Raw genomic sequence first — 24,845 nt, 5'->3', positions numbered from 1 at the left:
CAATCCATAGCCTTGTTGTTTGAGGTCACCAAATGCTGTCTGTAGGAAAAATACGAAAAATCTGCTAAAAACCTAAGCCTAACATTGAACCAGCAGTTATCATTAATTGAATGGGGCATAGAAAATGAAGCAGTGTTTCTGTAGACTATTCAATGTCATTGGTGTTTGCAAAAGTGTCTCCATTTGTGTTGTGTTTCACATTTCTTGTTATTTTTCTTACTTACAGCACTCAATGACATCGAACAGCACGGATTGATTCACACAAGTTAAGTAGACAACCAAAATAATGGAGCAAAAAATACATCGAACCATGTTGGATTTCCTTTTTTGCAAACTTTACAGCAGGCAACACGTGGATTTGGTCCACGTTTTATCCAAAGTTTGTATTTGTCATTTTCCATCCAATGTTCATTAAAATGACAACCTCCCGGCATGATGGACCGATGCACAACTGTCCTTTTGAGGGCGACACAGAGCCGTACATACGGCTCTGGCATGACAACAACCTAATGTAAGGGCTCGTGCAAAGCCAACAGATCGAGCGTGTAGCTTTCACCTTTAAGGAAACTTATTTTATTTTTTTCCATTTTATAATTAGCCTATTGAGTCAGACTGCAGAGAAATATGATGAACATTTCCAAGCACTTCACCCAAAATTCAAGCATTTTTCAAACCTTGAAAACACAACATTAAAATACAAGCATTTTCAAGGTTTTTAAGCACCTGTACGAACCCTGTCGTACATATCGCCGACCCCTCGTTATCAGTGTTGCGCGGCAACACAGAAAAATGTAAACAACATGCAGGGCTTGTGGGAAAGTTCATGGAAATTTCACAGGACACTACAACGTGCGGCTATAGAAGCTCTGAAGACTGCGGACATTCACAAAAAGGTTTTATCCGGCACGCGAGATACGTTTGCTAAGTATTAAAATGAGCTGAAATTTTGGAATAAAATAAACTGCTGTTCTAAATGTGTCCACTGGATGTCGCGATAGTATTTCTTTGTATCCTCTGCTGCTAGAGCACGCATGACTTCAGAGGGGGCGGAGCTATGTGCTGTGTTAAAGGCCTACTGAAATGAATTTTTTTTATTTAAACGGGGATAGCAGATCTATTCTATGTGTCATACTTGATCATTTCGCGATATTGCCATATTTTTGCTGAAAGGATTTAGTATAGAACAACGACGATAAAGATTGCAACTTTTGGTATCTGATAAAAAAAAAGGCTTGCCCCTACCGGAAGTAGCGTGACGTAGTCAGTTGAACATATACGCAAAGTTCCCTATTGTTTACAATGATGGCCGCATGAAGTGAGAGAGATTCGGACCGAGAAAGCGACAATTTCCCCATTAATTTGAGCGAGGATGAAAGATTTGTGGATGAGTAAAGTGCAAGTGAAGGACTAGTGGGGAGTTGAAGCTATTCAGATAGGGAAGATGCTGTAAGAGCCGGGGGTGACCTGATATTCAGCTGGGAATGACTACAACAGTAAATAAACACAAGACATATATATACTCTATTAGCCACAACACAACCAGGCTTATATTTAATATGCCACAAATTAATCCTGCATAAAAACACCTGCGTGTTTGTTATGCTAGCTCCTAGCTCCTCTGCTAGCTCCTAGCTCCATAGAACACGCCAATACAATTCAAACACCTGATCAACACACACCATCACTCAGCCCAAAAGACCGTTTCCTTAACCCAAGGTTCATAAAGCTTATATATTTTTAAAAAGTTACGTACGTGACGCGCACATACGGTCAAGTTATCGAATGTTTAGCAGCCAAGGCTGCATACTCACGGTACCTGATATTCAGCTGGGAATGACTACAACAGTAAATAAACACAAGACATATATATACTCTATTAGCCACAACACAACCAGGCTTATATTTAATATGCCACAAATTAATCCTGCATAATAACACCTGCGTGTTTGTTATGCTAGCTCCTAGCTCCTCTGCTAGCTCCTAGCTCCATAGAACACGCCAATACAATTCAAACACCTGATCAACACACACAATCACTCAGCCCAAAAGACCGTTCACCTAACCCAAGGTTCATAAAGCTTATATATTTTTAAAAAGTTACGTACGTGACGCGCACGTAGGTACGGTATGTGTTATGCTAGCTCCTCTGCTAGCTCCTAGCTCCATAGAACACGCCAATACAATTCAAACACATGATCAACACACACAATCACTCAGCCCAAAAGACCGTTCACCTAATCCAAGGTTCATAAAGCTTATATATTTTTAAAAAGTTACGTACGTGACGCGCACGTAGGTACGGTACGTGTTATGCTAGCTCCTCTGCTAGCTCCTAGCTCCATAGAACACGCCAATACAATTCAAACACATGATCAACACACACAATCACTCAGCCCAAAAGACCGTTCACCTAACCCAAGGTTCATAAAGCTTATATATTTTAAAAAAGTTACGTACATACGCAAAAAAAAGCCAAAGCTGCATACTCACAGTAGCACGTCTGCGTCTTTGTCATCCAAATCAAAGTAATCCTGGTAAGAGTCTGTGTTGTCCCAGTTCTCTACAGGCGTCTGTGTATCCAAATCAAAAGTCCTCCTGGTTAGAGTCTCTGTTATCCGAGTTCTTCCATCTTGACTGCATCTTTCGGGAATGTAAACAAAGAAGCGCCGGCTGTGTACTGTTGTGGCTGACTACGTTCGAAAAATACGTCCATTTCGCACCGACAACTTTCTTCTTTGCTTGCTTGGCTTCCTTCTCCATAATGCAATGAACATGATTGAAACAGATTCACGAACACAGTGTCCAGAATACTGTGGAATTATGAAATGAAAACAGAGCTTTTTCGTATCGACTTCAATGTGGAAGGCATACCCGTGTTCGCCGGGCTACGTCACGCGCATACGTCATCCTCAGAGGCGTTTCGAACCGGAAGTTTAGCGGCAAATTTAAAATGTCACTTTATAAGTTAACCCGGCCGTATTGGCATGTGTTATAATGTTAAGATTTCATCATTGATATATAAACTATCAGACTGCGTGGTCGGTAGTAGTGGCTTTCAGTAGGCCTTTAAGATAGAGGCAACACTTCCGTGTTTGGACATTACGTACTTACGCTACTTACTAATGATAGTCTACAAAATGTGGATTGTTATGTTCATGCCTTGATTTTCAAAAATAATGTTGGTAATGTGACCTGTGACATTTCTATCCAAATCAATGCTTTTGATAGTCTGTACATTTTGTGTTATACTTATGACTGGGGACACATTTTCTGGGCGCACATACCGTATTTCCTTGAATTGACGCCGGGGCGGTAATTAATTTAAAACCTCACTCACTCCGACGCTTACCAAAGGCATGCGGGATAGGCAAGCATGCGCTAATTATTTTAAAACCTCTTCTCACTCCGGCACTTACCAAAGGCATGCGGTAAATTTAGGCCTGCGCTTTGAGTGTGATGTAAGCATACCATCATGAAAAGCACATTTAATAAAAAAAACTTTATTATGGTCTTACCTTTACTTATAAATGAAGTCCATGCGCAGCTGCTTCTGAACAAAAGCATCGATAACTTGTTTATAGAAGTCTTCCTTATCTTTCTTCAGTTTTAAAAGTCTCTCTGTCTCGATGGAGATATTCCTTTAATTATTACCTCCTGCTTCGATTGAAAGTCCAGTTTAGAAAACTGTTTTATTTTAGATATGTAATCCTCCATGTTAAAAGTTCAGGCGAGAGGAAAAAATAAACGATCTGTTGCTGCTTGTTGTCACTTCTTCTGCAGCCAGCCGAGTACCGGTAGTCGCAAGAAGGATCACTAGCGCCCTCTACCACCAGGAGGCGGGAGTCATTTAATGACTCATATTTGACACATGCAGCTACGGTATATTAATAAAACATAGCTGCTTACTGTTCTTTTTAGCATAATCAATAGCTTGGACCTTAAATCCTACTGAATAGCTCTTAATCTTTTTGCCTTTATGCTATTTCAAACTATTGAAATCAGCCTCCTCCATTTTGAAAATGAGGACAGGTGAAGTGTCACTCGTGACGTAACGAGTTTGACCCGGCGGAAGTTCTAGGCATATGCTAATTATTTTGCGAAAACGAGTTAGACCCGGCGAAAATTCCAGACATGCGCTAATAAAAGTAATATTTTGCGAAACGAGTTTGATCCGGCGTTAATCCTGAGCCGGCGGTAATGCCAAGCATGCGCTAATTATTTTGCGAAACGAGTTTGACCCGGCAGTAATTCTAGGCATGCGCATACTATATTCCCGGCGGCAATTCAAGGAAATACGGTATGCTGAAATATGTATCTCTTTCTAACTTCACGTATAATTAAAGAAATTAGTCCAAATTCACAAGTTTTGTTGTAGATGATGCTACATATGTACAGAATAAATCACATGATGTTAGTACATCAGTTGAGGAAAATTATTACAATACAATAATTAATTGCATCCTGTAATATGATAATATTGTTATTCATTTCATCTTGTGATAGATTAAAAAATAACACCAATAAGAGCATTGTAAAACTCTGCCAGACTCAATTCCACCTACTGATGAAAATTATCACATTGTTGATTCAGAAACTATAAATAATCACAAATGAAGCTACAATACTGTCCACCGCAACATTTAAGTGTAAAAAAAAAACAAAACATGAGGATTTGTACATTTTCAGAATGTGCTTGGTCTATTTTTAAACAAAGAAAACAATTTGAAGTTGTCTTTATTTTTAAATTCTCATGCCATGATTTTATTAGTCCGGCCCACTTGGGAGTAGATTTTCCTCCATGTAGCCCCTGACCTAAAATGAGTTTGACACCCGTGCTGTAAATTATTTAAATTACTCTAATCAACAGCTAGACTGAAACTTGGGACACAGTTGGGTGTTCCAACAGGATAATGATTCCAAACTCACGTCAACACTGGTTTTGGGATGGATAACAAAGGCTAACAATGAGTTTCTGGAATAACCGCTGCAAAGCCTCGACCTCAACCCCGGTAAAATGTGTTTACTATGCTTCTCTGCGGCAGGAAACTCACCAATTTGAAAGATTGTATAATCCTGCCAAAAGGAGTGTTAAAATATGCAGTCAGAATTATGCTAGTAGTTGCTAAGAGACCTTTATTTAAGTGTTAGTGGGGGTGTATGTATATATTTGAGCCGCTCTGTAATATTTTCAGTCTTAGTGAAAGGAAATCCAAAATAACTTCAAACTTGTACACCCAATTCTTGTTTTTTTTTAAAATAATGACCTATGTATGTTGTTTTATCATTCTACTCTCAAAAAGAAGAATGGTTCATTATAAGCCAAACATTATTATGACATTCATTGGCCACAATTAGTGTATGCAAACTTCTGTATGTGCCTTGTGATTAGGTATTGGTACCGAATTTGGTCCTTTTTTGGCACCGACCGAACTCCGTCCATTGGCTTTGCTATATGCATGCTACTAATCAGCAATAACAATTTCAAAACATCCAAACTTGGTAATGAAAACTACAACTAAAATTAACGTTACAATCAAACAGTTGGTGTGTATTAAGTGCAATACATACAGTATAAACACTTTGTAGGGTTCAACATAAGACTATTAAGTGGCACAATCAACTTAATTAAAAACACACCTCCCTGACTTGGCAACACATTATAGCCTATACACTACTGCCATCTAATGTCTTGGAATTGCAACTGCATGCACATATAATACTTGTAAAATAGACTCAGAAAGGTACAAAAGTAATAAGAAAAACAAGCTATAACAACTGGACAGCATCATAATCAGCTCTTTTTAAAATGTTATATTAAAAAAATATAACAATTAACATTTATCAACACACACACAGAACTTGATTCCAAGGTATAGGGAATTGGTAACATATTGGCTCAAACATGAAAGCTACCAATCCCTACCTTCGATTGGCTAAGTGTATTTCTTGAAGCAAAAATGTTTGCTCAAGCATACAAAGTGGTAGATATATTTTCACAGAAGCAGAAATGAGTAGGAAAACGAGTGAACAAATGTGTTGAATTAGGAGTTAATATATTCCCCCCAGTGATCACTTATACATGCAACATTAGCTTGGTTGATGAGGCATATCTTTTTCCATACACTTTTTCTTATCTTGAAGTTTGAAGTTCTGTTTCCATGGTAATATTTGGGATATTTTTTTGAAGGATTCACAGGTTTTTAAGTCCCTACTCAAGCGAAGAATAAGTGTTTCTCAGCAACTCACTGTCAAAATGTTCATGAGCGAGGCAGCACTTAATCCGAGATTGCTGCAGGAGGCCTTCTTAATGAACACTATTTGATGCCTTTGCTTCAACAGGTTAGACCAAAGCGGGACGGAATGAAACATGAACAAAATGGAGCAGACTGTCACTAGAAAAGTTCACACGGCTCAACTGACCTTTCCAGGAGAATAAAGGTTAGAAAATTAAAGATTCCACGCATATTGCCAAGTAGATTCATGCGACGATGAATATACATTGCGTCTTGGATCCTCAGCGCCTGTAACCCACTCATGCCTCAAGATCCAGCCAACCTTATCAGCAGTAAATCTACATGAATTTGCATATAAATGAAGGCTAGCTCGCCACTGACCTACTTGGGTTCAGACCGGATGTAAACCCATCCTGACAGGTCCTCCCACAGTGCTGATAGTCCGAAAATACAAAGGTGAGACGTTCTAATTACTTATTCAAAAAATAAAAAACCTCCACTTGACTTTTATCAACAAGAACATCCAGAAACCCATATTGTGCTTCTTAGTACCCAAAATCCACTCATTTTAAGCTGCTTTACTCCAGGTGCATACATATAAACTTGAGAACACAAGTTTATAATGTCAATCCCAAAGAGATGGTGCTATACAGGCGCACACATTTGTTGCTGTATACAAATGCATCTCAATAAATAAGAACATAATGCAAAGATGCCTGTAAATATTCTCATTCGTCCAGGTCATTGGATTCTCAGGGCATTGAATCAATCAAAGAAGTGTTGCCTCTTATCCAAGCAAGCTTCATCAGTTCATGCTCACAGACTTAGATTGGACAGCAATAGTCTAAAGGGCTTGGTGCAAGATCTTAAGTATTTATCCTCTTCAAGAGGGGACCTGACCAGATGGTTTCACTCTACTGTGGTGCAACCCGACAGGTGTTAAGGTACAAAGAAGTGAGACTTCTGCCCGCTTGACCATTGATTAAAACTGAATGGAATGTTGTTGTTGTTGTTGTTGTTGTGCTGGCAGCAGTCTCACTTCTTCTCTACTTCAAATTAGGGCTGCAACTAACCATCAATTTGATAATCGATTAATCTGTCGATTATTACTCCGATTAATCGATTAATAATCGGATAAAAGAGACAAACTACATTTCTATCTTTTCCAGTATTTTATTGAAAAAAAAACAGCATACTGGCACCATACTTATTTTGATTATTGTTTCTCAGCTGTTTGTACATGTTGCAGTTTATAAATAAAGGTTAATAAAAAAAATAAAATAACAAAAAATAAAAAAATAAATAAAATAATTGCCTCTGCGCATGCGCATAGCATTGGTCCAACGAATCGATGACTAAATTAATCGCCAACTATTTTAATAATCGATTTTAATCGATTAGTTGTTGCAGCCCTACTTCAAATATACCCTAATTTATTGAAATGGGGATGACCTGTAGTTTATAGTTTAGCAAGAAATTAACATTGCCAAATGAAAGCCGATAAAAAAAGATAGAAGTAACGGCTTCTGCTGTATCAGCTGGCAGCCATGCAAATATAATGTATTAGTAATGTATCAGTTCTAATTACTGCAACTTTTGTTTGGACTTAAAGCTCTACTGTAGAAACGTTTGAGGAAAATGGTCATTTTAAAGTACACTGTACTGTAGAAAACCATCTCAAAATGACTTAAAGGGGACCTTGTCACAGTTGGGTCGCATGTTTATGCATGGTCGTTCCGGGATGCAGACGGACAACTCCAGACGAAGCGTGCAGGTAGGATAGGATTTATTGTCCATAAATCATACACCGTAAATACAAACAGACAGAAAACAAAACAAAAGGGATGCGTGCCAATCGCACGGGAAGCTAAGGCGAGACTTAGAGCAGGAATCAAAGGCATGGAATCAAGAAGTCATCCAACGTATTGTGCTGCTTGTAGAAAATAACAAAGCCAGACCGAGTGTGGGGCACAACCTGAATAAATAGCTCTCTGATTAGTGCCCGGCAGCAGGTGAGCGTGCCGAACACTAATCAGAGGCAGGTGAAACCCATCAGCACCCATGATAACCAAAACAAACCCAGAGGTGCACAAAATAGGAACTAAGGGAGTCCAAAACTAAACAGAACATGACTAATCAAAACATGATCCGGTCCACAGATCATGGCAGACCTATGGTGATATTTTTATTTTCTGACTTGTAAATCTTACAACAATAGAAACTCTTGTTAAACAATGCTAACATGTCAAAACATAAGGTTCATGCAACTGGGCGTGAGCTTGCACACAGTTTTAGATTCCTCTGTCCGCAGGCTTTTGGAGTATTTTTTTAACACTGGGGAATCGGTGACGTCACAGTTTGACTGATGTACTAATATGGGCATTCTTGGACATATTGTGTCAGAAAGCATCGCCCTCTGCTGAGCCCACACAGCTGAGGCTACTGCCGCTGGAATTTCCGTATATTCCTTCCCGTTTCATGTCCTCTAGCCTGCTCTATGTCTATAAAATAAAAACTACAAAATGAATGCTGCCGCTGTATCAATCAGGGAGTGTGAAGGTGTACCTATATTTGTGACCGGGTCAATCGACATAATGTTCATGAAGTATTGTTTCGATCCTGTAAGCAAAAAAATAGATGACGATCGTCTACAAAATATACATTTAAAAGTTTACATTTTCAAAACATAAATGTATATTTTGGAGAGGGTGGGACATGGTTTCATTGGCAATCTAGGAACGCCTCTACACACAAAGCTTGCAGACAGACTCACAAAACGGGTTATAGATGTGACTGTGAGCAAAATGTACACCAAACCCTACCCAATACATATTATCTAGACCACAACAAAATGCTTTAAATGTAGATTCGAATCATCGTAGGTCCCCTTCAATACTGCAAAAACATTAGTGAATAAAAACAGCAGCCATAATTATGTGTATTACTAAATGTGTAATTCTAACTTTACTAATTTCAATTCAACTCTGGTCACCTTCTGGTCACACAGTTGGACTTTATCTGACCAATCTAAGTCTATGAGCACGAAATGATGAGGCCTACTCGGATGAGCGGCAAAACGTCTTCCGAGACAAACCAAGCAGTCCAGTTGGAAACATTGAATGCCCTGAGAATTCAATTCAAACAACTTTAATAATCCCTCAAGGGGCAATTCAGTTTGAGCAGCAGTTTGTCGTGGTTCGTAAAGCCTACACATGGCCCACAATAAATAAATAGTCAATGAATACATAAACAGTACAACAATACAACCCTCTGAAGAATTTAAAAGTTTAGGAGTCTGAGTGCAGAGGGGACAAATGATTTGGAAAAGCGATTTGTTTTACACATAAGAAGGGCATAACGTCGCCCTGAAGGCAACAGAGAGAATTCACCCGCAAGGACATGACTTGGGAAGGCTAAAGTGCTCTTCGCTTTCCGGAGGATTTGCTGGTTGCAGAAGAGGTTTAAATCTCTTAGTTTTACGCCAGTAATCTTAGAGCAAGACTTAACAATACTAGTTAGGCTGTTTCGGTCTTTGCCTGAAAGACAGTGAAACCCATCCCTCCATCCATTTTCTACCCCTTATTCCCTTCGGGGTAACCAACAAAGAAAAAGAAAAACTAGAAACAGTAAGTGATGTAGTCTGTTCTTTTTCCACTTTAATTTGGAGGCCTTTTTAATTATTTAAGTACTGCAAAAACAATCATAATTTCCCATGTCTTACTGTTCAGTGACCTCCAGCAGGGCAGTGTCTATAGAACAGATTCATGTAAATCTGTGTTAATGTTAATATGAGGTAATGCCGAACAAAAAGAGCAAACTTGTTCAATTGCTGGCTAATTATATAAAAAAAAAATCTGAATTGTACATGTACCTTTTCTTTGTACAGCATTCATTATAGTTAAACAAACAACAAAACAAAAAGTAACAGTAGAGTGCTGTGATTTTCCTTTAGTTTCATGCTATGTAATTGTGTTGCATAATTAACACTCACTATCGATCTTTACAGTCTAGAAAGGCCCATTCAAGCACATTTCTCCTAATCATCGTGTTTAGTTTTGATATCCAATTTTGAGGAGGTTTGCGTGATATTAAAATGTGTTACTCGATGATCTGATGATATTGCCAATATGTTTGAGACAATGATGAAGAAATATTGAAATCCTTAGTTGGGATCTTTTAACAAATGTTTGCACTCTTATGTAAAGCTAATGAAAGTAGGTATTTTGAAATAGACTTGCTTTTAAATTCAGTTTTATTCTCACCTTGCAAATCTTGTAGAGTGAATCCTGACCATCTCCTTCTGAGTCCTTGAAGTAGTCATGTGCAGGAAAAGTTCGGTGGATATCTCGGGTGATTACTCCCTCCTGAGCTGAATCCTGAAACAAATAAATACACGATTGGAACATATATAAAAGCAAATAAAAGCAAAATTGTATGGTTATTGTTACTTTTTAACTTGCTTCTAAATCTGGCTTGTGCAAAATTACAAATAAATGTATTTGACAATTTTGATTAAATTAATTGCATTTCAGAGGAATTCTCTACAGCTATATAACAGTAACAATGTGTTATAATCAGAGTTGTGTATAATGAGAGTATGGCCAACAAAGAACCGGGGCCAGATTTGCTACCTAAGACGTGCGGCTGTGCCCGGAAGCATGGATTGCTGTCATTCTGACTTTAGTTTTCCTGACAAAATAAACCATAAAAATATAGTTTTATACATATTCCAGCTCATCAAGTTACGATAAAACATGCTTATATTTTAACAAAGTATTTGATGCACTCCGCTGTTACATTCATGCAGTGTTGAGTGACCAGCAGGCTGTCTAACACGCTCCCGACGGCGCAATACACGTAAAAAAAAAATACACAGAACAACCAAAAAACGTATTACCCTCATTAGCTTTGGACCAACAATTACGGACAAATTTTGACTAGTGTGGCTGCCTCCAATCAATTGTTTGTAATCACTGCACAATTGCATTAAAAATTAAATATACAAATATATATATATATATATTTATTTATGTACCGTAATTTCCGGACTATAAGCCGCTACTTTTTCCCCTCGTTCTGGTCCCTGCGGCTTATACAAGGGTGCGGCTTATTTACGGCCTGTTCTTCTCCGACACAGACGAAGAGGATTCCGGTGGTTTTAGTACGCAGGAGGAAGACGATGACACAATGATTAAAGACTGACTTTTCATATACCGGTAGGCTGGTTATTTTGATAACGTACAGGCGAGCACTTTGTATTACTTTGCACCGTTGTATTATTTGTACTCTGCACGAATGCTGTTCGCCATGTCAAAGATGTGAAAGTTTGATTGAATGATTGAAAGATTTTTTGTTAATAAATGAGACGCTTTGCGTTCCCAAACAGTCATCTCTGTCCCGACAATCCCCTCCGTGGTAGCAGGAACCCCTATATACTACGGTAATTACACATCAAAACCCTGCGGCTTATAGTCGGGTGCGGCTTATATATGGAGCAATCTGTATTTTCCCCTAAATTTAGCTGGTGCGGCTTATAGTCAGGTGCGGCTTATAGTCCGGAAATTACGGTATATGTGTGTATAGATATATATACACACACACACACACACTGTGGCCTGCTGCAAAGTTGGAAGCAAACATGGTGCCCAGTGAGTGCCATTTGACCAATCATTTAGGAGATGGCCTGAAACAATTGCAAACCAAGTAGGTCATAATCTCTTTATACACGACTCTGTTTACAATGAACAAAAGCAGCACTCGGCCTTTAGGTAATGTGGCAATAGTCAATGCCAACAAAGCAAGTATGCCTGATAGAATGCGCTAGTTACTTTAAAAATGTTGATTTTATTATTACATTTTTTTAATTTATTAAACACAAACAGAAATACCAACAATTGTTACCGTTGAGATTTAAAAAATATTGACAGCACTAGTTTTATTTATAGTAGCATTTATTTTATTATATTTTATAAAAAAATTATACAAACTTTAGGTACCGTATTTTCCGGACCATAGGACCAATGGTCTATTTTCGATCTTTTTTCATATATAAGGCGCATTAAAGGAGTCATATTACAATATTTTTTTTCTAAATTGAAAACAATGCCTTGTGGTCTACATAACATGTAATGGTGGTTCTTTGGTCAAAATGTTTCATAGATTATGTTTTACAGATCATCTTCAAACCGCTTTCTGACAGTCGCTTCAGGATGCGCCATTTTGTGGCTCACCTTCGGCAGCGTCTTCTACCCGTCATCTTTATTGTACCGGTGTAGCGTGCAAGGACAGGAGTGGAAGAAGTGGCAAAAGATGGAGCTAACTGTTTTAATGACAATCACACTTTACTTAAAGCAAAAACGGAGCAGCATCCGTGGCTCACTAGTGCCATAACAACGCCGGAAATGTGTCCCGTGAAAAAACGTCCGACCGGAACTCTCTAATAACTAAAATTCCTTGGGTCCATCCATCCATATTCAACCGCTTATCCAGAATCGGCTCGCGGGGACAACAGCTCCAGCAGAGACCCCCAGACTTCCCTCTCCAGAGCAGCATTAGCGACTTCCTCCTGGGGAATCCCGAAGCGTTCCCAGGCCAGAGAAGAGATGTAATGTCATTGTTCCTTGGGTGTATAATGTAAACACACTACACCGGTATGTTTTAGCGCTTTCATGGCGAGTTTACTGACAGATATAAGTAAGAACTTTACACTACTTTATATTAGAAATGGCAACAGCTGAGGATGAATGTCCCATAACAAGAAGATAGAGAAAAAGAAGCTTATCAACTACGGTTTTGACACGGACTACAAAGGCAGACGCGCACAATTTTTCAGGAATTATGCAGATCCCAAATACAGATCGTACCAGAAGGTAAGAAACGTTGCTTTTGCATAATATTGCGAAACAAAACGCCAGATATGTCTTACCTTAAACACACACCATAATAATACTAGTATGTTGAAGCACATTACAATCCATCGAGCAGTGCGGCTTTATAGCTTACCAAAGTCGTACTAAAACATTTTGATAGATTTTTTAGCTTTGTGTGTAATGTTCTATATTTTCAATAGAACATATAAAATGTTGGTGTTGTTTACTTGAGTCATATTGCACTCTACATGTATCTCTTGTGTGTGACTGCCATCATATTTATTATTATTATATATTTATTATTTCATCATATGGGGGCGGCGTGGCGAAGTTGGTAGAGTGGCTGTGTCAGCAATCGGAAGGTTGCTGGTTACTGGGGTTCAATCCCCACCTTCTACCATCCTAGTCACGTCCGTTGTGTCCTTGGGCAAGACACTTCACCCTTGCTCCTGATGGGTGCTGGTTAGCGCCTTGCATGGCAGCTCCCTCCATCAGTGTGTGAATGGGTGAATGTGGAAATACTGTCAAAGCGCTTTGAGTACCTTGAAGGTAGAAAAGCGCTATACAAGTATAACCCATTTATCATTTATTTATATTGCAGTCAAATACAGATCGTACCAGAAGGTAAGAAACGTTGCTTTTGCATAATATTGCGAAACAAAACGCCAGATATGTCTTACCTTAAACACACACCATAATAATACTAGTATGTTGAAGCACATTACAATCCATCGAGCAGTGCGGCTTTATAGCTTACCAAAGTCGTACTAAAACATTTTGATAGATTTTTTAGCTTTGTGTGTAATGTTCTATATTTTCAATAGAACATATAAAATGTTGGTGTTGTTTACTTGAGTCATATTGCAGTCTACACGTATCTCTTGTGTGTGACTGCCATCATATTTATTATTATTACATATTTATTATTTCATCATATGGGGGCGGCGTGGCGAAGTTGGTAGAGTGGCTGTGTCAGCAATCGGAAGGTTGCTGGTTACTGGGGTTCAATCCCCACCTTCTACCATCCTAGTCACGTCCGTTGTGTCCTTGGGCAAGACACTTCACCCTTGCTCCTGATGGGTGCTGGTTAGCGCCTTGCATGGCAGCTCCCTCCATCAGTGTGTGAATGGGTGAATGTGGAAATACTGTCAAAGCGCTTTGAGTACCTTGAAGGTAGAAAAGCGCTATACAAGTATAACCCATTTATCATTTATTTATATTGCAGTCTACACGTATCTGTCATCTACTGGTCACATTTATCATTTCACCATGTACCAAATGAAATAGCTTCAAGGTCGGTAAGCAAAACCAGAATTATTCCGTACATTCGGTGCACCGGGTTATAGGGCGCACTGTCGAGTTTGAGGGAAAAAAAAAAGGATTTTAAGTACGCCTTATAGTCCGGAAAATACGGTAATTAGTTATTAACACCATCTAAAACGTTAGGTGCGCTGATTATTCATACATTGAAAATATGTATTCCTATTATATTTCCAGTTTTGCAGGAACATCTCCAAAGTGCTAATTTTTATGTGCATCTCCATCCAGCATACTTGTGTTTGTCCTCATTGTTTTTCTTGAGCTCAGTTTTATAACTCACTGTAAGCTGCAGATGAACCAACCCTGAGCCTGACTGGCCTTGATGTATTTATCAGAAAGAAAATTAAGGCCGAGGATATCAAAGAGAGGGAAGGGAGTATGGGAGAGAAATGTCATGTCTATTGCTACTTTCTGAGTACAAAAAAAAAAAATATGGCAGAATCATCTTACGGAGTGGCATTGCCGCAAAATTGCTGCATTATCCAGCTTGTGCAGTCATCCTGTATGTTCCTTTAACCTCCATTCCACTTTCCTCATACTGGGTTTTCCTTTGAAGTTGTGGGAATTCTCCTTGTTTAAAGTTGAAGGTTCTTGCTGCCACAGAACTGTCTGTGGATTTAGGCCGCCCATGTCTGTCTAATCATAAAATCACAAACCGACTGGATGATGTTGAGGTTGGGTTGTCTGTTTGAGCCCTACCATCTGTTGCAGGACTCTGCTCTTCTTGTTACTGAAGATATTTATTTATCACTCTGCCTGTACAGTATGTTTGCGGTCATTGATATGCTGCATAATGAATATTAAAAGCCTCCCTAGTGTTATGGCGTGATAGAACGCAAGCTGCCTGGTACTTCTCGGAATCAATTTGCAGAAATATATCTTGGAAATGGAAAGGGCCTTTACTTTGGAATACGAGGAAACAGCCTTTTAGCGCAGGATGATGTCATGGTAGAAGATGTCAAGATAAAAATGTCATACATAGTTACATAGTTTGGGTTTTGGATTTTGGTTCAGTCTACATTAGGGATACTGTGCCTAAGGCAGGGGTTCCAACATGTTTGGACCACGGACTCCCTTTACAGGTAATAACATTTTTCAAAGATCCCCTTATAATCCTGAAGCCAATTAAAAATAAAAACAATACTTCTGACATTTGGTCCAGAATTCAACAAAAACGTAATTATAACATTTAGGGATTATTTTCTTAAGACCAATACTGATAACTAGGGATGTCCGATAATATCGGACTGCCGATATTATCGGCCGATAAATGCTTTAAAATGTAATATCGGAAATTATCGGTTTCAAAATTATCGGTATCGGTTTCAAAAATATAAATTTATGCCTTTTTAAAACGCCGCTGTGTACACGGACGTAGGGAGGAGTACAGAGCGGCAATAAATCTTAAAGGCACTTCCTTTGCGTGCCGGCCCAATCACATAATATCTGCAGCTTTTCACACACACACACACACACACACACACACACACACACACACACACACACACACACACACACACACACACACACACACACACACACACACACACACACACACACACACACACACACACACAAGTGAATGCAAGGCATACTTGGTCAACAGCCATACAGGTCACACTGAGGGTGCCCGTATAAACAACTTTAACACTGTTGCAAATATGCGCCACACTGTGAACCCACACCAAACAAGAATGACAAACATTTCGGGAGAACATCCGCACCGTAATACAACAAACACAACAGAACAAATACCCAGAACCCCCTGCAGCACTAACTCTTCCGAGACGCTACAATATACACCCCCTACAACCACCCCCCCCCCCCCCCACCTCAACCTCGCCCCCCCAACCCTGCCCACCTCAACCTCCTCATGCTCTCTCAGGGAGAGCATGTCCCAAATTCCAAGCTGCTGTTTTGAGGCATGTTAAAAAAAAAAAAGCACTTTGTACTTCAATAATAAGTATGGCAGCGCCATGTTGGCATTTTTTTCCATAACTTGAGATGATTTATTTTGGAAAACCTTGTTACATTGCTTAATGCATCCAGCGGGGCATCACAACAAAATTAGGCATAATAATGTGTTAATTCCACAACTGTATATATCGGTATCGGTTGATATCGGAATCGGTAATTAAGAGTTGGACAATATCGGAATATCGGATATCGGCAAAAAAGCCATTATCGGACATCTCTACTGACAACCGATAACTTATGCACAATATATGTCTATTTTTTATTTATTTTAGATTAATTAGTTTGTGCACACCTTTCTTTGCAGGTGGCTTTGGGGCAGGTTCTTCAGCAACAGGTGTCTTGGTAGGCTTTTAAAACACTGTTGTAGCGATGCTGGTATTTCAGGGGGCTGATAAGGTTTGATGTGTTAAAGTTCGATGTTTCTTTTTCCTCCTCACGGAATGTTTGCAGAGCATTTGATGCAAATAGCGCGCAAATGTTTTTCTCTGTAACAGTGACATTCAGACCCTTGCGATCGACGCCATAATAAATAATAAATGCTTAACTTAATAAATTCGATGATTATTCTGTATGAGATTAATCTTTGTGGTTAATCAAATGAGTTAACTCAGTTTTCACAGCCCTAATTTTTCCCTTCTCCTGCAGATCCTTGTGTTTGCTTTTATTACTGCTGTCGCTTCAATGCACTGCATTTTTTCCTATAGCAACTTTACAGCATTTAATTTGACTAAAAAGGCAGCTTCTTTAATCATGTGACCTTTTAAATGTGTATAAGAATATATATTGGAGCCTGATTGCTCATGTCGCAGTGGGGCCAAACATTTAAATAATCTATGAAGTTGCACAGTTGAATCTCGTATAGAAACGCGCATAGCATTTAAATAACATTTAAATATGCATTGTGCTTCAAATAAACAATTTGAACCCAGGGATGGACACAGAGTACACAGATTTGAAAGCGCTAAGCTACTGCACTTTGTAACCTCTGGCTAAATGTCACAGAAAGCCATGCTAGAAAATCTGAAATGAATTTTTAAAAAAATCAGAAGAATTCAAATCAAAAAGTGTAGCTCAAATATTTTCATTTGTCATTTGCACAGTTAAATAAAACAGCCTGGATTTGAACATTACGTCACATCTTCAGGAAGTCTATTCCAGATTTTAAGCCTCACTATCTTTAGTCCAAATTCTGGGCACCAGCAGGAGAGCACTCATTGAGGTTCTCATAGCCCGAGATGGTTCATATGGCTCTAACATGTCAGAGGTGTACTTTGGCACAAGACCATGAAAATACCTGTGCAGTGACCCAAGCACTGGACTAATATGGTCGTATTTCCTGGATCTAGTCAGGACTTAAGCAGGAGCATTCTAGGATCTAGATGTACTGTATCTGCTTTACAGCTTGTGAGAAGCCTATTACCATAATCTAACCTGCTGGAGACCAAAGCATGGATTAGTGTTTCCAAGTCTGTTTTAGACAATAAAAAATATCATTAATTATCGATATCAACCGATATAAAAAAACTTATAGTACGATACAGTGTTCAGCCTCATATAGCATGCACAATTGTGTAAAAGAGAATGGATTTTGTCACCGGCTCACAATAAAAACATTTTAACAATAACATGTGTTAAAATTAGAAGTTTAAAAGAAGAGATTGAACATAAATGTAATTGAATAAAAATTGTCATCAGGGCCATGTAAAACAATTGGCTTTCATGGTTGTTGCTTACAGTTATTGCATACACATATGCAATCAAGGAGTGCGTGCAAACTCACAAAAGTACTCTTAATGAAGCCATCAACAACTTAAAGTCATGCCGTTGTTACGATAGACAACTTTAATAACTTAACTTGCCAATTGACTTTCGTTACCTTACCAAAAAATAAAAAATGAGCGTACGTGTGTGTTATGTTGAGTGTAGTTTAAACTTGGAAGAGGGCAAGACGTAATGCTTGCAGCACAGTAAAAAGTTAAGGACCTGCAGGCATCTGCCTATCCGTGACATACAGCAGTTATAAGGAACTAAGATTTTATAGGGATTATAGAATATTTAATAGTCACATTTCCCATGTACTCTAAATTTGCCATCTGCATCAATTTAAGAAAGAATAACGTAGCGCAATAAAAAAACATTGTCAAGTGGCAAACGTGCTAAGTCCAATTGACACAAACTACATGTAAGAAAATCGCTAATAAAATATAGTCATAAATGCATATTCTTCACAAGCAACCTAATAAATGACGAACACATATTCTGTAATTCCCAAGCAAATATCAATGAGCACTAATAAGAATCTGCTTGGCATTGAAAGTCGCAAACACTTTGATTTAATAAACCTTGCATGTCCCTGCTAATTAGGAGCCTCATTACTCAAAAACCCTACAAGGAAGTGGAACTGAAACACTTTATTTCCCCGGACTTAGAAGCTGCTTCGTCGTAAAGTATTTAGTGAAAAGAAAGTCTCCCACTAACAATTTTAGCTTATAATTTACGCATTTCATCCTGATATGTTGTTACTCATCTAATATACCAACATGCCACTTTATTCAGAATATAATGAGTTCAATAACACAACTAAAATAAAATCAAGGGTGCAGTATAGTATACTGCATGTTTAAAGATTACCTATATTGATATAGATTTTCTCAATTTATACTTTTTGCTGTATCATAGAATGTGCATTGACCAGTCAAGTGTGTACACCGTCTCTCAGCCAAGTCAATTGGAATAGGCTCCAGCTCAGCTATGACCCTAAAAAGGATAATATGCAGTATACCAATAGTAACATTTCCAAAACATACATGTACATCTGGGCTATTCAACTACATCGTAAAGAGGGCCGCAGTTTCAAAAGCCCAAGGGCTCAGGGGTCGGACATAGAAATGTGGATGTTTAGTCAGAAAGTACCTTCCGCAGGTTATATTTCTCTAAAACTGTGTTTACTTAATTGCAAAGTTAACACATCGGCTTTCACACTGCACTGTCAATAAATTAATTATTCTGTCCTCGTTACTCGTGTCCAGCGTGTGCAGCTAGTTAACAGTATGAAGAAAAGGAAGCTCTATTTTTTGTTGAGGATTGATGTTCCTTCTTTTGAATTATTTTCCTTCCTTAGTTTTATTTCTTTATACTTCTTCCTTCATTTAGGTTTGTAAGACTGAAAATATAAACATAAAATAAACATAACAAAAGTATAACGTCCATTGTGTATTTTACATAAGTAAAATAGAAGGTTTAGTGTTAATATATTCACATAATAAACTTTAAATGTTTACACATATAGAAATTACACAACATTCTCACACCAAACATTGTATGTGACTTATCACTATTAGTGTTGTCGCTCTCTACTGGTGAAATTTAGCACTACATGTGTGAAACGGGGTTTTAAAGGCCTACTGAAACCCACTACTACCGACCACACAGTCTGATAGTTTATATATCAATGATGAAATCTTAACATTGCAACACATGCCAATACGGCCGGGTTAGATTAGTAAAGTGCAATTTTAAATTTCCCGCGAAATATCCTGCTGAATACGTCTCGGTATGATGACGTTTGCGCGTGACGTCACGGATTGTAGCGGACATTTTGGGACAGCATTGTGGCCAGCTATTAAGTCGTCTGTTTTCATCGCAAAATTCCATCTTCCATCAATCTTTTGCAATTTGTTTAATGAACAATGGAGATAGCAAAGAAGAAAGCTGTAGGTGGGAAGCGGTGTATTAGCGGCCGGCTGCAGCAACACAAACACGTAGCCGGTGTTTCATTGTTTACATTCCCGAACGATGACAGTCAAGCTTTACCATTGGCCTGGGACAACAGAGACTCTTACCAGGAGGACTTTGAGTTGGATACGCGGTGCCGTGAGTACGCAGCTGCGGCTTCCAAACATTTGATCGCTTGCCCGTACGTGCATGCCGCTATGTGCATGTCACGTACGTAACTTTGGGGACTTTGGGGAAATATATGTGCTGTATGAACTTTGCGGAGGTGAACGGTACTTTGGGCTGTGGGATTGAGTGTGTTGTGCGGGTGTTTGATTTGTATTGGCGGGTTGTATGGACGGGGGGGAGGTGTTTGTTGTGCGGGATTAATTTGTGGCATATTAAATATAAGCTTGGTTGTGTTGTGGCTAATAGAGTATATATATGTCTTGTGTTTATTTACTGTTTTAGTCATTCCCAGCTGAATATCAGGTACCACCCGCCTCTCACAGCATCTTCCCTATCTGAATCGCTTCCACTGCCCTCTAGTCCTTCACTCTCACTTGCCTCATCCACAAATCTTTCATCCTCGCTCAAATTAATGGGGAAATCGTCGCTTTCTCGGTCCGAATCGCCCTCGCTGCTGGTGGCCATGATTGTAAACAATGTGCAGATGTGAGGAGCTCCACAACCTGTGACGTCATGCTACTTCCGGTACAGGCAAGGCTTTTTTATCAGCGACCAAAAGTTGCAATGTCGATGTTCTCTACTAAATCCTTTCAGCAAAAATATGGCAATATCGCGAAATGATCAAGTATGACACAGAATGGATCTGCTATCCCCGTTTAAATAAGAACATCTCATTTCAGTAGGCCTTTAAAGTTACTCTCAGACAAATACGAATACAACCACGAATAAACAAGACATCATATAGTCAGCGATTTCAATACAAAAACTAAAAATCTTTTTACACAAATTATATTTACTTACGGATGTTTGACCAAGTTTCATGATGAAGCTATGGATCAATGTGTCAATTGCTTAAAAGGTCCGCCAGAAAACAATGACTCCATCCTTGCTCGGGGTAGAACATTCATACTTTGTTGTTGTAAAAAGTCAGATTTTTGCAATTTATTTAGATTTTTTTTCCAGGGTTGAATGCGTAGTCTTTTTCTACTCAGCCCACCGATGCTTCATAGTGACACATATGCCTCGCTGTTTCCCCCTGCGGGCTGGCGGGAGTACTACATACATGATCAACCCTAGTTTTAATGGTTTCATCAAGCCTATTTGGGTGATGTTCGGAGGGCCAAATGAAAAGCTTTGGCGGGCCGGACAGTATAACACATCTGACATACAATGGTCAGCAGAAGCAATATGAAAGGGATCTGAACTGGTTTGGTGAATATCAGTGACACTTTGGAGTGGACTGTTATTTTAATACACTAAATATGCAAGCTAGTAATTGTATGCTTATTCCAACTAAGTACTATCCAAACACGAGTTCTGTGCTGCTCATTTGGAGGAATGTGTCAAAGTGAAGCATGCGAATGCTGATGCTAGCAGCTCTTTAATCTCTGCAGGGAGGCTGAGGTGTTCAGCAGGAACTGCAGCCTCATCAGCACCATCAATTTTCTGTCAGAGTAGCCCCGTTCTACCTCCCCGATGTGCACTGTTCTACAAACACAAAAATAATGGAATGACGAACACAAACCCATAACTAAGCTTGATATTTTTGCCCAGTCATCCTTATGCTGAACCATAAAGGCAAATGAAAACAACCATACGGATCTGGGTTGTGGCAGACTGTTGTTGTTGGTGTGAGAGCTGAAGTGTAACAATTGATAAAGTTTCTATACTCTGTACCAGGGAACGCCAACCCGTCGATTGCGATCGACCAGTCAATCTTTGGGACCCTACCGGTTGATCGCAAAAATATTAGGATAAAAAGTATTAATATGACATCAGTGACACCCCAACCGTAGAATGACACCAGGGTCTTGGGCTGGAAAAGGTTGGTGACCACTGCTCTATACAGTAGTACATTGGGATACGAGTGCCCCAGCTCAAGTTTTTCGGCATACGAGTTGTCACTTGGCTATTTGTTATGCTTTAGGTTAGGAGCAAAAATGTGGGTTAAGAGCCTTCCCACCTTTAGCTGGCGTTGCAAATGCCACAGGGAACTCCGTAGGATCTGACCAAAACATCTGGTCTTACTCGCTAGTATTAGCTCAAAGCTAAAGATCGATTGTAACTTTGTTTTATCAACCATTGGAAAGAATAAAGTAAGTGTGAAGGACAGTGCTGAAAAAAAATATGATTAAGCATTGAATTAAAGGAATAAATAATTAAAAACATGACCGAGTGTGTAGTCAACTTGCCGAAGCAGTACGACCATATCGCTGCTAGTCTGCAGAATGGGTTTAACATTAGCCAAGGATGATAGAATGATATCTTAACGGTGGACATTTATCAATGTAAATATGGAAAAGCTGCTGATGGTGTGTTTGACGAAGAAGCAGCTGAAAGAAGACACCGTAGAAATCTGCTCACCAAGGTAAATACTGTAAATTGGTGATCTACTGTACAGTAGCTGTTTGTAGTACATTCTATTTCATGTTTTTTAAAGAAAAATGTATTTTCCCAACTATTTTTAAAAGGCGTTTTACATGTTAAAATTGTGGTGTTTTTGGTGGACCAAGCACTGATTAAATTGATTTCAATTCTTTCAATGGGCATTGCTGTTTCGCAATACAAGTTCTTGGAGGTGCGAACTGCATCACAGAACCAATTAAACTCTTATCTGAAGTTACCACTGTTTATCGATTTGTGCAGTTAGTTCCCACTGTCAATAATGCCATATACATATGTTGAATATAATACAACTGGTAAAAGGGAATCAGTCAGAGCCCTGATGATGCTCTTATCTGTGATACATTGAAACCTGAAGCCAGTTACTAGGATAAACAGAGCAGATTTGGAGATTGCAAATTACAAGTAGCAATAAAGACTCTTGAAACGCTCTTTTAATCGTTGCTGAAAAAGGTCACAAGAGGTACTTTCTCCCATACTTTTTAGTCGTACAGCTGTAATATTTTGTGTTCTGAATGGTGCAAGAGGAGTTATCATAAAGTTGTCATTTTTACACAGTAGTCTTTGTTGCCCAATGCCAAATCATCCGATGGTTGAGGACCCCTGTATTGTTGGATTGCAGCTCTTGGCACCAAATTATATGGAACAGAAAAGGTCTACTTTACTTTCGAGCAAGTTCCTTTGACCTCTACTGAAATGAACAATGAAATGATGGTATGCTAGAGTTAAATTCTGGATAGATAATCTGGGGTCAGAAGAAAGATATAGAAGCTGTCAAAGTGTCGCAGACAGAAGTTGAAAGTTCAGCATCATCGCTATTATCACTACCATCCAAAGGATCCAAAGGACCGATTTGTCCACTGCTGCCACAGTTCACTCAGTGGAAAAGACGTTCAAGGCGATCCAAAGGGCAATAGGCAATGTGTTTGTTCCATTCTTAGACTGGAGCAGCAAGAGTGACAGAGAATCTGTTGCTGTGATAAGACCAGCCACCCGATGCAGTACCACATAAACAAAGCTCATCTTAGCAGAAAGCCATTTTAATGGTTTTCCATTTGCTCTCCAAGTTGAAGAAAAAATGTGTGATAATTACACCCATGAGAAAGAAGGTAAAACTTGTTTACAAAAAAGACTTATCTTGATGTAGCCATTGCAGTGGACATTTGTAAAGACATACCTAACACATCATTTTTTCCATAATGTGCAACTCTGACAAAAGACCACAAACAAATGTTCACTGCACAGGATGCTGGTTCTCAGGTTAACTACTGTACATATGCAGTGGTACTGCGACTTAGAAGTACCTTAAAGGCCTACTGAAATGCGATTTTCTTATTTAAACGGGGATAGCAGGTCCATTTTATGTGTCATACTTGATCATTTCGCGACATTGCCATATTTTTGCTGAAAGGATTTAGTAGAGAACATCGACGATAAAGTTCGCAACTTTTGGTCGCTGATAAAAAAGCCTTGCCTGTACCGGGAGTAGCGTGACGTCACAGGTTGTGGAGCTCCTCACATCTGCACATTGTTTACAATCATGGCCACCAGCAGCGAGGGCGATTCGGACCGAGAAAGCGACGATTTCCCCATTAATTTGAGCGAGGATGAAAGATTTGTGGATGAGGAAAGTGAGAGTGAAGGACTAGAGGGCAGTGGAAGCGATTCAGATAGGGAAGATGCTGTGAGAGGCGGGTGGTACCTGATATTCAGCTGGGAATGACTAAAACAGTAAATAAACACAAGACATATATATACTTTATTAGCCACAACACAACCAGGCTTATATTTAATATGCCACAAATTAATCCCGCATAACAAACACCTCCCCCTCCCGTCCATATAACCCGCCAATACAAATCAAACACCCGCACAACACACTCAATCCCACAGCCCAAAGTACCGTTCACCTCCGCAAAGTTCATACAGCACATATATTTCCCCAAAGTCCCCAAAGTTACGTACGTGACATGTACATAGCGGCACGCACGTACGGGCAAGCGATCAAATGTTTGGAAGCCGCAGCTGCGTACTCACGGTACCGCATATCCAACTCAAAGTCCTCCTGGTAAGAGTCTCTGTTGTCCCAGTTCTCCACAGGCCAATGGTAAAGCTTGACTGTCATCGTTCGGGAATGTAA

The 24,845-nt window shown here is 39.2% G+C and overlaps 1 protein-coding gene across 1 annotated transcript in view; it reads right to left on the bottom strand.

Annotated features, from left to right (window-relative positions):
• The window catches only part of rabgap1l (RAB GTPase activating protein 1-like), a 239,380-nt gene that overhangs the window by 77,141 nt on the left and 137,394 nt on the right, over nt 1–24,845 (bottom strand). Inside the window, exon 14 of the mRNA XM_062028422.1 lies at nt 10,496–10,609. Coding sequence (XP_061884406.1) covers nt 10,496–10,609 — 114 coding nt within the window. The remainder of the gene's footprint in view (nt 1–10,495; nt 10,610–24,845) is intronic.

Source organism: Entelurus aequoreus, linkage group LG19 (genome assembly GCF_033978785.1).
Source record: "Entelurus aequoreus isolate RoL-2023_Sb linkage group LG19, RoL_Eaeq_v1.1, whole genome shotgun sequence".
NCBI lineage: Eukaryota > Metazoa > Chordata > Actinopteri > Syngnathiformes > Syngnathidae > Entelurus > Entelurus aequoreus.
Note: the sequence above shows the minus strand (reverse complement) of the source record. Positions and strands in the feature narration are given on the sequence as shown.